This window comes from Pseudophryne corroboree, chromosome 3 (assembly GCF_028390025.1).
Source record: "Pseudophryne corroboree isolate aPseCor3 chromosome 3, aPseCor3.hap2, whole genome shotgun sequence".
NCBI lineage: Eukaryota > Metazoa > Chordata > Amphibia > Anura > Myobatrachidae > Pseudophryne > Pseudophryne corroboree.
In genome coordinates, this window is record NC_086446.1 from 593538355 (window position 1) to 593554663 (window position 16309).

Sequence of the window (16309 nt, forward strand, 5' to 3'; positions counted from 1 at the left end):
ATCCGGCCCCATGCAAGAGAACCATATGGACTTTGAGATCCGTTACTCTGGACCAGATATTGGATTACACCAATTAATGTTTTAATGCATTTATTATATGAATTATGGATGTTTATTTAACATTTTTTGATGTACTATGGAGCATATGATTGATATAAGTAAAAGTCACAATAGAAGTTTGGGAATTGAATGCAGTTTAGATGATGATTAGACTGCTGTGATTTCTGATTGGTTTGGGAAGTCAGGGGAGACTCTAGTAAGGTATAAAAGGCTTACTAGGTTGATCCCACATTATGCCCTGAGGAAGGATTTGTTATCCGAAACGCGTTGGCACTACTTTTTATGACCCCAAGTGGTAAGGTTTTCTCATTTTTTTCCCCGGGCCCGGAACCAGGACTTTAGGAGGAATTCCTAAGATCCGTTTTTGTTACAGGGTAATACATCATTCCCTGACGGGTTCCGAGGGGTATTATGTGGGATGAACTTGTGGCCACTATTGTTTAGGGGCTTATTTTAATAATATATACTTCTTACCATTTTTATGGAATTTTATGTCCTGTTGGAAATAAATTTTTGAACGTTTTTATGAAATTCTGGACTTTGGGTTTTTATACCTTTTGATACACTGCATGAAGATTTCCCGGGGTGTTGAAGGGAACCCTAAGGACATACGAAGAAAGAAACCTTTCAAGGAACATAGGGCCTCAGTTTAAGGTGAGCATGGTGTATATGGGACAGGATCTGCTTCGATGATATATGTACAGAGGGTCATATGAAAAACGAAGTAAAGTAAAGAAACCATTCAAGGCATATAGGGCAAATATATGAGGTGAGCGTCCTTTATTTAGGAGGGGTGAAATCCCAGGGACCAGATGCCCTGAGGGGTACTGAAAAGAAACCTTTTGAGGAACATCCCCCATTGAGAGGAGGTCAGTCCAGAGGTGCGAATAGCAAGAAGGAATTTACCTAACACCTGGAGGACTCTGAACCTCCAAAAGAAAAGATCCTCATACACATATATACATTAAATTGTCTGTAATGTGCTTAGTTTGATGTTGTTAGCGCTTGTGGACTACTCAGAATCTATATTTGTGAATGTAAAATTGGATTTGGTGTATCCGAGAGTTTCAGTACAAAGCGGCTCCATAGGCGCAAGTTACATTCTTCTTTATTTCTTTCTTAAAGACTACAATAGCCCATGTCCTTTGTTTATTGTTTATATTGTAGTCTTTAGACTAATGGTTAATATTTTGGAGACAAAATGACGTAGGACTATGCTACAATTCACGTACTGTTGACTCATTGTGATCCTTCCGATTAGATATATGAGTCTACTGTTTTTTATTAATAATTTTAAGATCTGATTACATTGTACCAGCAAATGATTTTAGGATGCAGTTTCAGCTACATATATATTCCCGATATAATAGTTGTCTCCATGGAGACCGGATTACTGAGGGCTGAGCATTGATATAAGACCCGAGTGACGGGGCTGTGTACTTCCGGTCACGAGTCCGGAACTTGCGTTCCAGATACCGGAAGTAAGGCGCGCAGTGGAACGCACGCCGCTCGTGTATCGCTGGGAACCGCGGTTTACAGACGACTCATGTGTCTAATCGGTATATATGGATTTCATACTTTTATTTGTATGTTGTATTTGTCTATGTATTGTCATTATATGTGTTATATATTTGTGTGTTGTTGTTATGAATACTTGACGGATTATAATTGATTAATTAGGGGGAGGGTCACTTTAGGGTTTATAAGGGGACCATTTACTGTGCTTTATGATCTTGACAAAGGTTCCATTTGGAACCGAAACGTCGATTACACCCCTTGATTGATGTCTTGCTGCTAACAATAAAAATAAGAAACATTATGAAGACTGGTGAGTGCTCCTATTTACTGAATGTATATTGGTACTGATGGATCTGGAGGATTTATCAGTTTCTGGAAGTCACCCCAGCATATGTGGATAAGGCCAGAGTGTGGACTGTTCTGGGAATATATATATATATATATATATATATATATATAAATAATAAGATTTTACTTACCGGTAAATCTATTTCTCGTAGTCCGCAGTGGATGTAGGGGACTCCGTAAGGACCATGGGGATAGACGGGCTCCGCAGGAGACATGGGCACTTTAAGAAAGAATTTAGGTTCTGGTGTGCACTGGCTCCTCCCTCTATGCCCCTCCTCCAGACCTCAGTTAGAGAAACTGTGCCCAGAAGAGCTGACAGTACAAGGAAAGGATTTTGGTAATCCCGGGCATGATTCATACCAGCCACACCAATCACACCGTATAACATGAGTTTATAACAACCAGTCAACAGTATGACCACAACAGAACATCAGGTCCAACCCTGATGCAACCATAACATAACCCTTATTGAAGCAATAACTATAAACAAGTATTGCAGAAGAATTCTGCACTTGGGACGGGCGCCCAGCATCCACTACGGACTACGAGAAATAGATTTACCGATAAGTAAAATCTTATTTTCTCTAACGTCCTAGTGGATGCTGGGGACACCGTAAGAACCATGGGGATTATACCAAAGCTCCCAAACGGGCGGGAGAGTGCGGATGACTCTGCAGTACCGATTGAGCAAACACAAGGTCCTCCTCAGCCAGGGTATCAAACTTGTAGAACTTTGCAAAAGTGTTTGAACCTGACCAAGTAGCCGCACGGCAAAGCTGTAATGCCGAGACCCCTCGGGCAGCCGCCCAAGAAGAGCCCACCTTCCTAGTGGAATGGGCCTTAACTGATTTTGGCAGCGGCAATCCAGACGCAGAATGAGCCTGCTGAATCGTGTTACAGATCCAGCGAGCAATAGTTTGCTTTGAAGCAGGAGCACCAAGCTTGTTGGAAGCATACAGGATAAACAACGACTCTGTTTTCCTGACCCTAGCCGTTCTGGCTACATAAACCTTCAAAGCCCTGACCACATCAAGTAACTCGGAATCCTCCAAGTCAGTAGTAGCCACAGGCACCACAATAGGTTGGTTTATATGAAAAGATGAAACCACTTTCGGCAGAAACTGTGGACGGGTCCGCAATTCTGCTCTATCCGCATGGAAAACCAGATAGGGGCTTTTATGTGACAAAGCCGCCAACTCTGACACACGCCTAGCCGAAGCCAAGGCTAATAGCATGACCACCTTCCACGTGCGATATTTCAACTCCACCGTTTTGAGTGGTTCAAACCAATGGGATTTCAGGAAACTCAACACCACGTTAAGATCCCAAGGTGCCACTGGAGGCACAAAAGGGGGCTGAATATGCAGCACTCCCTTTACAAACGTCTGAACTTCAGGTAGAGAAGCCAGCTCTTTTTGAAAGAAAATGGATAGGGCCGAAATCTGGACCTTAATGGAACCCAATTTTAGGCCCAAATTCACTCCGTGACTGTAGGAAGTGAAGGAAACGGCCCAGCTGGAATTCCGCCGTAGGAGCATTCCTGGCCTCACACCAAGCAACATATTTTCGCCATATACGGTGATAATGTTGAGCTGTCACGTCCTTCCTAGCCTTTATCAGCGTAGGAATGACCTCATCCGGAATGCCTTTTTCTGCTAGGATCCGGCGTTCAACCGCCATGCCGTCAAACGCAGCCGCGGTAAGTCTTGGAACAGACAGGGCCCCTGTTGCAACAAGTCCTGTCTTAGAGGAAGAGGCCACGGGTCCTCTGTGAGCATTTCTTGCAGATCTGGATACCAAGTCCTTCTTGGCCAATCTGGAACAATGAGTATTGTTCTCACTCCTCTTTTTCTTATTATCCTCAGCACCTTGGGTATGAGAGGAAGAGGAGGAAATACATAGACCGACTGGAACACCCACGGTGTCACCAGGGCGTCTACAGCTATCGCCTGAGGGTCTCTTGACCTGGCGCAATATCTCTGTAGCTTTTTGTTGAGGCGAGATGCCATCATGTCCACCTGTGGCAGTTCCCACCGACTTGTAATCTGTGCGAAGACTTCCTGATGAAGTCCCCACTCTCCTGGGTGGAGGTCGTGTCTGCTGAGGAAGTCTGCTTCCCAGTTGTCCACTCCCGGGATGAACACTGCTGACAGTGTGCTTACGTGATTCTCCGCCCAGTGAAGAATTCTGGTGGCTTCCGCCATCGCCACTCTGCTCCTTGTGCCGCCTTGGCGGTTTACATGAGCCATTGCGGTGATGTTGTCTGACTGAATCAGAACCGGTTGGTCGCGAAGCAGGGTCTCCGCTTGACTTAGCGCGTTGTGTATGGCCCTTAGTTCCAGGATGTTGATGTGAAGGCAAGTCTCTTGACTTGACCACAGACCTTGGAAATTTCTTCCCTGTGTGACTGCACCCCAACCGCGGAGGCTTGCGTCCGTGGTCACCAGGACCCAGTCCTGAATGCCGAATCTGCGGCCCTCGAGAAGGTGAGCGCTCTGCAGCCACCACAGGAGTGATACCCTGGCCCTGGGGGATAGGGTGATTAACCGATGCATCTGAAAATGTGATCCGGACCACTTGTCCAGTAAGTCCCATTGAAAAGTCCTCGCATGGAACCTGCCGAAGGGAATGGCCTCGTATGATGCCACCATCTTTCCCAGGACACGAGTGTAGTGATGCACTGACACCTGTTTTGGTTTTAATAGGTTCCTGACCAGTGTCATGAGTTCCTGAGCTTTCTCCATCGGGAGATAAACCCTTTTCTGGTCTGTGTCTAGAATCATGCCCAGGAAAGGCAGACGAGTCGTAGGAACCAACTGCGACTTTGGAATATTTAGAATCCAGCCGTGCTGCCGTAACACTTCCAGAGAAAGTGCTACGCTGATCAGCAACTGCTCTCTTGATCTCGCTTTTATGAGGAGATCGTCCAAGTATGGGATAATTGTGACTCTTTGCTTCCGCAGGGGTACCATCATCTCCGCCATTACCTTGGTAAATATTCTCGGTGCCGTGGAGAGACCAAACGGCAACGTCTGAAATTGGTAATGACAATCCTGTACCACAAATCTGAGGTACACCTGATGAGGTGAATAAATGGGGACATGAAAGTATGCATCCTTTATGTCCAGAGACACCATAAAATCCCCCACTTCCAGGCTTGCGATGGCCGCTCTCAGCGATTCCATCTTGAACTTGAACCGTTTCAGGTATATCTTCAGGGATTTTAAATTGAATATGGGTCTGACCGAACCGTCCGGTTTCGGGACTACAAACATGGTCGAATAATAACCCCTTCCTTGTTGAAGGAGGGGAACCATGACCACCACTTGTTGAAGATACAATTTGTGAATTGCAGTTAACACAATTTCCCTCTCGTGGGGGGAAGCTGGCAGGGCCGATTTGAGGTATCGGTGCGGGGGCATCTCCTCGAATTCCAGCTTGTATCCCTGAGACACAATATCTATTGCCCAGGGATCCAACTGGGAGTGAACCCACTTGCGGCTGAAATTTCGAAGACGTGCCCCCACCGGGCCTAGCTCCGCTTGTGGAGCCCCAGCGTCATGCGGTGGATTTTGTAGAGGCCGGGGAGGACTTCTGTTCCTGGGAACTAGCTGTGTTGTGCAGCTTCTTTCCTCTGCCCCTGCCTCTGGCAAGAAAGGACGCACCTCGGACTTTCTTGTTTTTCTGTGATCGAAAGGACTGCATTTGATAATACGGTGCTCTCTTAGGCTGTGAGGAAACATATGGCAAAAAATTTGACTTTCCAGCCGTAGCTGTGGAGACCAGGTCCAAGAGACCCTCCCCAAACAATTCCTCACCCTTGTAAGGTAAAACCTCCATATGCCTTTTTGAGTCGGCATCACCTGTCCATTGCCGAGTCCACAGGACCCTTCTGGCAGAAATCGACATAGTATTTATTCTAGAACCCAGTAGACTAATGTCTCTTTGAGCATCTCTCATATATAGGACAGCATCTTTAATATGCCCCAGGGTCAATAATATAGTATCCTTGTCTAAGGTATCAAGTGCCTCAGACAGGGTGTCCGTCCACGCTGCTACAGCACTACACATCCAGGCCGACGCGATTGCCGGCCTCAGTAAGGTACCTGAATGTGTATAAATGGAATTCAGGGTACCTTCCTGTTTTCTATCCGCAGCATCTTTGAGGGTAGCCGTATCCTGTGACGGCAGGGCTACCTTCTTGGATAAGCGTGTTAAAGCTTTGTCCACCCTAGGGGAGGATTCCCAGCGTAACCTGTCCGTTGGCGGGAAAGGATACGCCATAAGAATCCTTTTGGAAATCTGCAGTTTTTTATCTGGAGATTCCCAAGCCTTTTCACATAACTCATTTAGCTTGTGTGAGGGGGGAAAGGTTACCTGTGGCTTCTTTTCCCCATACATATGTACCCTCCCATCAGGGACTGGGGTTTCCTCTGTGATGTGCAACACATCCTAAATTGCTATAATCATATAACGGATGGATTTAGCCAATTTTGGCTGTAGTTTTGCATCATCGTAATTGACACTGGAGTCAGAATCCATGTCGGTATCCGTGTCAACAATTTGGGATAGTGGGCGCTTCTGAGACCCTGTCGACCTCTGCGACATAGGATCAGGCACGGGTTGGGACCCTGACTGTCCTGAGGCTTCAGCTTTTTCTAACCTTTTATGTAAGGAATTAACATTATCATTTAAAACCTTCCACATATCCATCCAATCAGGTGTCGGCGGAGACATCACATTCATTTGCTCCCGCTCTGCTTCCACATAGCCTTCCTCATCAGACATGTCGACACAAGCGTACCGACACACCACACACACAGGGAATGCCCTTTTTGAAGACAGTTCCCCCACAAGGCCCTTTGGAGAGACAGAGAGAGAGTATGCCAGCACACACCCCAGCGCTATAATCCAGGAATAACACAGTAACTTAATGTTAACCCAGTAGCTGCTGTTTATATTGTGTTTTTGCGTCTAATTTATGTGCCCCCCCTCTCTTTTTACCCTCTTCTACCGTGGGGAGCTTCCTCTCAGCGAAGCTGTGGAGAAAAAATGGCGCTGGTGAGTGCTGAGGAAGAAGCCCGGCCCCCTCGACGGCGGGCTTCTGTCCCGCTTAAATATGCATTTTCTTGGCGGGGGCTCATACATATATACAGTGCCCAACTGTATATATGTTTACTTTTGCCAAAAAGAGGTTCCAAATGCTGCCCAGGGCACCCCCCCCCCCCTGCGCCCTGCACCCTTACAGTGACCGGAGTATGTGAGGTGTGTGGGAGCAATGGCGCACAGCTGCAGTGCTGTGCGTTACCTCAGTGAAGAACAGTCTTCTGCCGCCGATTTGAAGTCTTCTTGCTTCTCATACTCACCCGGCTTCTGTCTTCCGGCTCTGCGAGGGGGACAGCGGCGCGGCTCTGGGATCGGACGGCGAGGGAGAGTTCCTGCGTACGATCCCCCTGGAGCTAATGGTGTCCAGTAGCCTAAGAAGCAGGACCTAGCTTCAGAGAGTAGGGCTGCTTCTCTCCCCTCTGTCCCACGATGCAGGGAGTCTGTTGCCAGCAGAGCTCCCTGAAAATAAAAAAACTAACAAATACTTTCTCTCAGCGAACTCAGGAGAGCTCACTGAAAAGCACCCAGCTCGTCTGGGCACAGTATCAAACTGAGGTCTGGAGGAGGGGCATAGAGAGAGGAGCCAGTATATATATATATAGAAGAGAAGGTAATGGCGGTACTCAGAGTCTTTCACAATGGGGTGAATCAAAGCAAATAGTGCATTTATTGTCCTATTGCACTATTTGCTTTGATTCACCCCATTGTGAAAGACTCTGAGTGCCTCCATTACCTTCTCTTCTGCATATTGGGGCTACCATACCCCTAGGAGGGCACCGGAATGACACCCCTATGGGGACAGCGGAGTGCCGGGCTGCTTATATGGATCACATATATATATATATATATATATATATATATATATATACCACAACCTCCGATATGAGGCACTCAAACGGACTTCTTCGTAATAAATTCCAAGACACAAACTAATGTGCAACGTTTCGGCTTTATTAGCCGTTCTCAAGCAGTGTGATCATAATTTATGATCACACTGCTTGAGAACGGCTAATAAAGCCGAAATGTTGCACACTAGTTTGTGCCTTGGAATTTATTACTAAGAAGTCCGTTTGAGTGCCTCATATCGGAGGTTGTGCAGCATTGTACAGAGTGCACCGCGGCCAGAATTCATCACTGGGAGAGAGAGTGCCGGCTTGCAACGTCTGGTTAACAAAGTCCTTATCACAAACATCTGGTTGGAGATACATCCATTTCGAGTTCTGACTGTGATCACCTGGCTGTAAAATCCTCACATCCAACTGTAATTTATGTATAAGATTGTAATATTGTTTTATATGAATTTTTAGAAGGTTGTGTCAATAACGAACGCTTAGGATAAATATCGTTTGTTTCTGTACAATAAAAACTTTTAATTATTGTCATACAAAAGGCATATTGGCTCCCACGAGAATCCATTTCTATTTGTAATCTACTTTTAATACCTTATCTGACAGAGGGTATTTCTTGTTGGTTTGAGACTAGAGGTATAGCGCAAGATATTAGGGTTGATTTTTTGTTTATATATATATATATATATATATATATATATATATATATATTTTGTGGCATGCTGAGGCTTCTCTTGGTCATTGGAGGATATGGATAGGAGCAGGTATGGAATACCGCCATGTACTGGACCACGTCTCTCTTGTATATATTCAAGCACATATGACATGTTTTTATGCACAGATTACGCAACTGAAATCCGGGTGTAGTCTTTCAAAGTACTCAGAATGCCTCCAGGTAAAAGGACCATTTATACGTTAGTGAACACGTCTTTGCTAATTAATGTGTTATTTTAGTTTGTTGATTGCTGTTTTATATGCTATATATGCCTAATGGCACTGCATGTTGTTACCCATATGAAAGTCTACTGCAGACTGAAACAACTGTCAGGCATGTAAGCGGCAATTGTGTTTTTCTAAGCCCCAAGCTAGCTGTGCTATAGGAACTGGTGTGTAGTTTCTAAAATAAAACCTAAATAAAACACAGAAATGGGAAAACTTCACTTGTGTAGTTTCAGATAATCTGTCACCAAGGGAAAGGCAAAAAGGTTTGTGCAAATTTGCAGGAGCAGATTAATCCTCAAAGATAATTTCTTATATTTGCAAAAGAGCCCAGTGGGGGCTGTGTTACTGGCGGACAGAATCCCGGCGATCAGCATCCCGACGCCGGGATCCCAGCCGCAGAATGCCGGCAGTGGGGGCGAGCGCAACGGAGCCCCTTACGGGCTCGCTGGCAAGCTGTGCTCCCCACAGGTTCTATTCCCACTTTATGGGTGTCGTGGACACCCACGAGTGGGAATAGTCCCTACTAGTCGGCATGCCGACCATCGGGATTGTCAGTGTTCGGGATGTAGTGGTCGGTATTGTGACCGCCGGTCACATGACTACATCCCGTAAAAGAGGGGGAGGGTGTTAGACTCTGAGCACAGACCCGGTTTACCTCAAACAAGAAACTCATGGGGCTTACCATGGGGTACACATTTTAAGTGTGTGCTGTAATATGACCTATTACTTTTTCTACGAATTTTAACCAATAATGCAATAAACAAAAGTTTTATTTATCGTTCATTTGGACCGCCACACATTACAGTACTTTGCCTTTCTCTGAGTAAATAATCAAGGCAAGGTGATAGTGAATAAGCACTTACGTATTCTGTTTCCTTCATCAAAATACATAAACTCCTTATTTGTCATTTCATTAAATTAAAATGAACTTTCATAACACTATTAACATATTTTCATAATTATTCTAATTAGACATTTGATCATGACAACTTTCATTTTCATTGTTATTTATATTACAAGTCTTAATACAACCTGAAAAGTTTGACAGAGAGATAGATCATATTCACACATCATCATTTATACGACATAAGGACTTGCCTAAGGGGTCTCTTCGGAACAGTGTATTCATAACTGTAGCATGAAGTTTTACTTTGTCCCAGTCTCTCAGCATAAGCCCCGAGCCCAGAAATCTCTGCATGAGGCGATCTGCGATGAGCTGCAACCTTAGCAGGAGAGAGAGGACATGTTATTTTATGCCGGCTTTATTAGGCATTTGCAAAACCTACAGATAATAGTTTGACAGTGAAGAAAAAAAGAAAATGCTAAAATATCCTAATTGCAACAGTACAATCCTTACTGTACGAGCAAGTCCAGCGCTGGTTGTCAGAACAAGAGGAAGTGGGATCCCTTGAGATGCAATCATTGTGGGCCAGTGCATTTAGCAAGTTACTTTAAGTGCATATAACATAACTGAAGAGATGTAATGGTATGCATTACCAGGAATGCTTTTCCAGCTAGCGTGATCTTAATCTGAAATTGTAATAATATTTGTTCAAACCATAAAAATAAAAGCCTGCTGACATCTTCACTACTTGTTTTGGGGTTTCCAACACTGAGCCACACTAGCTTATACTGTTAGGTGTTAAAATGCCCACTTACAGTAGAAGATTAGACTTCGTGCAGTTACTGAAACCGGGCTCTTTAGTTCAGTATGATGGTTCAGATCCAGTGGTGGATTGGGATGGAAAAGCAGCCCGGGAAATTTCTGGCAGCAGCCCTAAAGGGGCGGGGTCTGTTGAAGAGGTGGATCTGTCGATGGGGGCGGGATCCCTACTCATAGGGTCCGATTCTGAGTTGGACGCAGTTGCAGCCTTCTTGCATCTTTTGCTGCAGTGCGCCTGTGACTTTATGCTAGTGACGCTACAGTGCCCTTCCCTGCATCCATGTCCATCCATGCATCCATATATGCAAGGACAGAGATACCCACTTTCAGTGTCTACAGGTGCTGCAATTGTGCTTTGTGCATCTTTAGACGCCACCTTTGGCATGGCCGCAACTAGGGGTGGCTAGGGGGGCAGGCGTCCTGGGCGCCGGATTGGAGGGGGCGCCGAGACCCCCTAACCAGAGCTGGCGCTACCCGCTAAGCTTGGTCCGCGATATGCGTGGAGGCTCCAGCTCCACATAGCACTGCCGCTGTCTGTCTCTGAAGGGAGGGGAGGGAAGACCTGGCCAGGGAGATCGCGCTGAAACTGCTCCGTCCTGCACTGACTAAGATTGCCGCTGCCTGTCAGCTGTTTGACAAGCGCAGCAACAGCAGAGTGGGGAACTCTGCTGCTTGCTGCGCCTGTAAAACAGCTGACAGGCAGCGGCAATCTTAGTGCAGGACGGAGCAGTTTCAGCGCGATCTCCCTGGCCAGGTCTTCCCTCCCCTCCCTTCAGAGACAGACAGCGGCAGTGCTATGTGGGGCAGGAGGAGAGCAGCTGATTACTAAGTTAGCCAGCTGAAGGGCCGGGCATTGAAAAGGCAGGCGGCAGGTACAGCTGAAGGGGGATAAGTGAAGAAAGGGGGGGGCTACAGGAAGTAGTGCAGGCCAGGGGAATAACTTAAATCTCCCAGCAGCTCAGCATCCCCTCTTCGCTCCTCGAGTCCTCTGTCCTCTCTGCATGTTGCCCTACCCCCAGTTCTCCTGCTGCTCCTCTGTTCTTCCCCTGCTTCCTCTAACTGAGGCTGAGCTAGAGAGGCATTCAGAAGTTATCCAGCTGTGTCTCTCCCCCTGTATCCTCCAGGTATGCCTCTTTCCCCAATATACCCATATGTGCCTCTTTCCCTATATCCTCTTGTGTGCATCTGTTCCTCACCTCATGTAAACATCTTTCTCTGCCCCTCCCCTTCTATGCCTCAGACCCTTTCCCATCAGTGCCCCTGCTCACTTTCCTATATAGTGTACAGTCTATACATATTTGATATGTTCCCTATCCATGTCTCTGTCCCCTCTATCTGTGTCTCTGATACTCCCCCTGTGCCTCTGCTTACTATCCATTGAGAACCTCTGCCCCCCACCGCTGTGTACCTCTGTACCATTCCCCATCTGTTTCTCTGCTACCTCCCCATGCGTGCCTATGCCCACTCTCCCCCTCCATGGCTGGCGGCTGCCACCGGAAGAGGCGCAGACCAACAGAAGCAAGACCATGAACAGCGCAACATAGTCTGAAACATGGCAGGTAAGTACAATTTTCTATTAATAATAATTTTATACTTCTATTTTATGTGTGTTTGTCTGTGTGTGTGTAATGTATGTATGTATATATATGTGTGTATTTTATGTAATGTGTATATATACACACATATAAATGAATTGCAGCAATTTGAAGTTCGGTGTGGTATTACTTGTAGGACGTGGGGAGGGTTATGCCGCTTTCAGACATGTGACCCAGGAATTTTCCGGGTCACATACACATCTGTATGTGTGCTTGTGTGTCACTGTGTGTATATATGTGAGAGACTATATATGTATGTATACAGGTGTGTGGCTATATGTATATATGTGAATGAGTGAGTGTATGTAAGTATGTATGTATGCATGTATGTATGTATGTATGTATGCGGGTGTGTATGTGTTTAGGTGTGTGATTTTATGTATGTATCAATGTCTAGTTATTCCCTCCATAAGAAGCTTTGCAGCAGCTACCAGCCATTAGTCCATATGGAGTATATATACAGTGTGTGTATGTATGTATGTATGTATGTATATATATGTATATATATATATATATATATATATTAGTATGTTCCCTTAGTGCGCTCTTATTATACACTACTGAAATGTCTAATTACTTTATGTCAGTTAGTGTCTGAGTTTACTAACATAAATACTATTATATTTCCAAACGGGAAAGCAAGCTTCAACACAGAGAGAATCCTTTGTCGGTAAGGATCAAAAATAGATAAAAGAAGAAATATCTCTATGGAGCGCTCTTATTCTATAATCTGATATAATTAGATGACTGTTGGTGGATGTTATATAAAGAGAGGATGACCTTACACATTTATACACCCATATTAGAATCACATATATCTCTTTATTAAAAGATTTTGATTTAAAACTTATCATAAAACTTTTCCTTTTCTTTTACATTGGAGATACAATTGTATATTTCAACATTATTTGTATAAGGAAAAAAACAACAATATAATGAGCTTTCACCCAACGCGTTTCGTCTATATCGACTTCTTCAGGGGTGTTTTCTAAATAACAGCTCTCTGTTTATATTGGAATAACTGTAGTATTCAAAAGGTATGAAGTTCTAATTGAACCAAAGTTGTACTGAAAAATATTTATTACCAAGTTGAAAAAACTTGAAGAAAATTATTCCCAGAATATGATAGCGTTTATTGGGATTCCTTATTATAGGCCACCTAATGAATTATATTCTTCTCCAGCATGTAGATATATATTTCATTCATTTTTCTTGGCTCATTGGGTTGGCATTTCCTCGGTTTTTCAAAGTATCAGTGAAGTCCAACAGAAGTCCAAACTTAGGATAAAAATATCCCTTTAATTTTCCAGCAGTTGTCCTATAGGTCTGCCTGCATAGGTATCCAATATTGGATATTATATTTCTGCATCTTGAAGTCCTTGGAGTGCCGCCTGTTACTTCTGCTATACGTGGTGTATCTACATCGGGGCAGGCACCTGGGCCTGTTGTATCTTGTACTGTGAGTGCCGGCTAGAACTTTGATATATATATATATATATATATATATATATATATACACACACACACACACACACACACATAGTTACATGCGCGGGTGGCGGGGTGTCAAGTTAATGCCTTGCCCCGGGTGACGTAAATCCAAGTTTCGGCCCTGCCTTTGGTCACACCATTGCAACGTTCACAAACTCTATGCTACGTGCTGATATCATCCGTCTGAGTATGACCTCCAATGTGAGCAAATCAGCAACTGATTACATCTGCATCTGATTAGCCAATCCCCTGTAACTGCCTAGTAACGCCCAACACATTTCTAATACACTACCCTGTGTGTACGTCTGTATCTGTACTGCAACTCTATACAAACACCATCAGGATGTATGTGCGGTGCAACTCAGATGAAAATCATCACTCCACTGTGTTTAACATCACCACTGGTCAGACTCTGATCAGGCCTGTAATGCTGTATACTATGCCATAGTGGTGCTTGCTATATAACACCTCCTACTGCTTCCCACATCACCACTGGTCAGACTCTGATCAGGCCTGTAATGCTGTATACTATGCCATAGTGGTGCTTGCTATATAACACCTCCTACTGCTTCCCACATCACCACTGGTCAGACTCTGATCAGGCCTGTAATGCTGTATACTATGCCATAGTGGTGCTTGCTATATAACACCTCCTACTGCTTCCCACATCACCACTGGTCAGACTCTGATCAGGCCTATAATGCTGTATACTATGCCATAGTGGTGCTTGCTATATAACACCTCCTACTGCTTCCCACATCACCACTGGTCAGACTCTGATCAGGCCTATAATGCTGTATACTATGCCATAGTGGTGCTTGCTATAGAAACTAACTACAAAAGGGTCATGCATATTTATCTATCTGCTGATCTCTCTCATTATAAAAAATATTCAGAGGTGCAATAAATAGACAATAGCAATTACCCAGAAAAAACAACAACAAAACACACAGAAATTAAATATTCAGGCTGGCAATGATTTGTTAGTAGTCAGCAGCTGGTCGTGAATTATGGTGACCATCACACCACACATGCTGCAGCATACTGTACGGAAAATATACGGGATGTAGTTATGTGATCATGGCTGCCGGTAATGCGGCCCCAACCCAAATATATGTCACGAATATTATATCTATCTGTATATACCTATATATAGGCATCTATATATAGGCACAATAGCCAAAGGGGATAATAATAATAATAATAACTAACATGATTGGACACCATAGACAGGAAGTGAAAATTCATGTTATGCCACAAAGTATGAGTCAAAATTCACATTATGCCACACAGTATGAGCCAAATTCACGTTACGCCACACAGTATGAGCCAAAATTCACATTACACCACACAGTATGGGCTGAAATTCACATTAAACCACACAGAATGGGCTGAAATTCACATTAAACCACACAGAAAGAGCCGTAATTCACATTATACCACACAGAATGAGCCGTAATTCACATTATGCCACACAGAATGAGCCGCAAAAGGAGATTTATGGTAAGATTTACCATTGTTAAATCTCTTTCTGCGAGGTACACTGGTTTCCACATTAACATTGGGGTGTAGAGTTTGATCTTGATTCCAGGCAACAACAGGCTAAAGCTTTGACTGTTCCCAGGATGCACTGCATTGCCTCCTCTATAGCCCCGCCTCCAGGCACTGGAGCTCAGTTTCGTTAACCAGTCCAATGCAGTAGCAGGTAAGAGAGACGGTAGACATTAGTCACATAGACCCACATTCTCACGACAGGAGGAGGGACTAGTGGCTAATGCCATACAAACCCAAAGAAGCTAAGTACGTCAGGGTGGAAAACCTGTGGAAACAAGTGTAACTCGCAGAAAGAGATTTAACAATGGTAAGTCTTACCAAATATCTCCTTTTCTGCAGCGGGGTACACTGGTATTCCACAGGCAATAACATCGAGGATGTCCTAAAGCAGTTCCTCAAGGCAGGGGACGCACTGTAGCGGGCAGAAGGACAAAGGAAGCATCCTGGGAGGTGGAAGAATCAAAGGCAAAGAACCTAATGAACGTGTTCACCGAGGACCACGAAGCCGCCTTACACAATTGTTCAGGGGACGCGCCACGGCGGGCCGTCCAAGAAGGTCCAACAGACCGAGTAGAATGGGCCTTGATAGCAGAAGGAGCTGCGAGTCCCGCTTTGCGCAAAAGCTTGTGCAATCCCCATTCTAATCCATCTGCTTATTCGCAGGCTAGCCACGTTGTGAAAACCAAAAAGTACAAAAAGAGAATCTGACCTCCTGACAGAGCAAGTCCTTTCTACATATATACGGAGAGCCCGTAGCACATCCAAAGACCGCTCTTTGGAGGACAAACCAGGAGAGATAAAGGCCGGAACCACAATCTCTTGGTTAAGGTGGAAAGATGACACCACCTTAGGTAGATAACCAGGGCGAGGTCACGGTTAAAAATCAGAAAGGGTGGATGACAGGACAAAGCGCCTAAGTCTGACACGCTCCTAGCAGAGGCAATAACCAAGAGAAAAAAATAAGAATTTACTTACGGATAATTCTATTTCTCGTAGTCCGTAGTGGATGCTGGGGACTCCGTCAGGACCATGGGGAATAGCGGCTCCGCAGGAGACAGGGCACAAAAGTAAAAGCTTTAGGATCAGGTGGTGTGCACTGGCTCCTCCCCCTATGACCCTCCTCCAAGCCTCAGTTAGGATACTGTGCCCGGACGAGCGTACACAATAAGGAAGGATTTTGAATC

The 16309-nt window shown here is 44.8% G+C and overlaps 1 protein-coding gene across 4 annotated transcripts in view; it reads right to left on the minus strand.

The window, feature by feature from the left end:
- ASCC1 (activating signal cointegrator 1 complex subunit 1) overlaps window positions 1-16309 on the minus strand; it is a 729419-nt gene that overhangs the window by 290660 nt on the left and 422450 nt on the right. For all 4 annotated transcript variants that reach the window (XM_063961462.1, XM_063961463.1, XM_063961461.1 and 1 more), the window contains exon 8: window positions 9921-10045. In XM_063961462.1, coding sequence (XP_063817532.1) covers window positions 9921-10045 — 125 coding nt within the window. The remainder of the gene's footprint in view (window positions 1-9920; window positions 10046-16309) is intronic.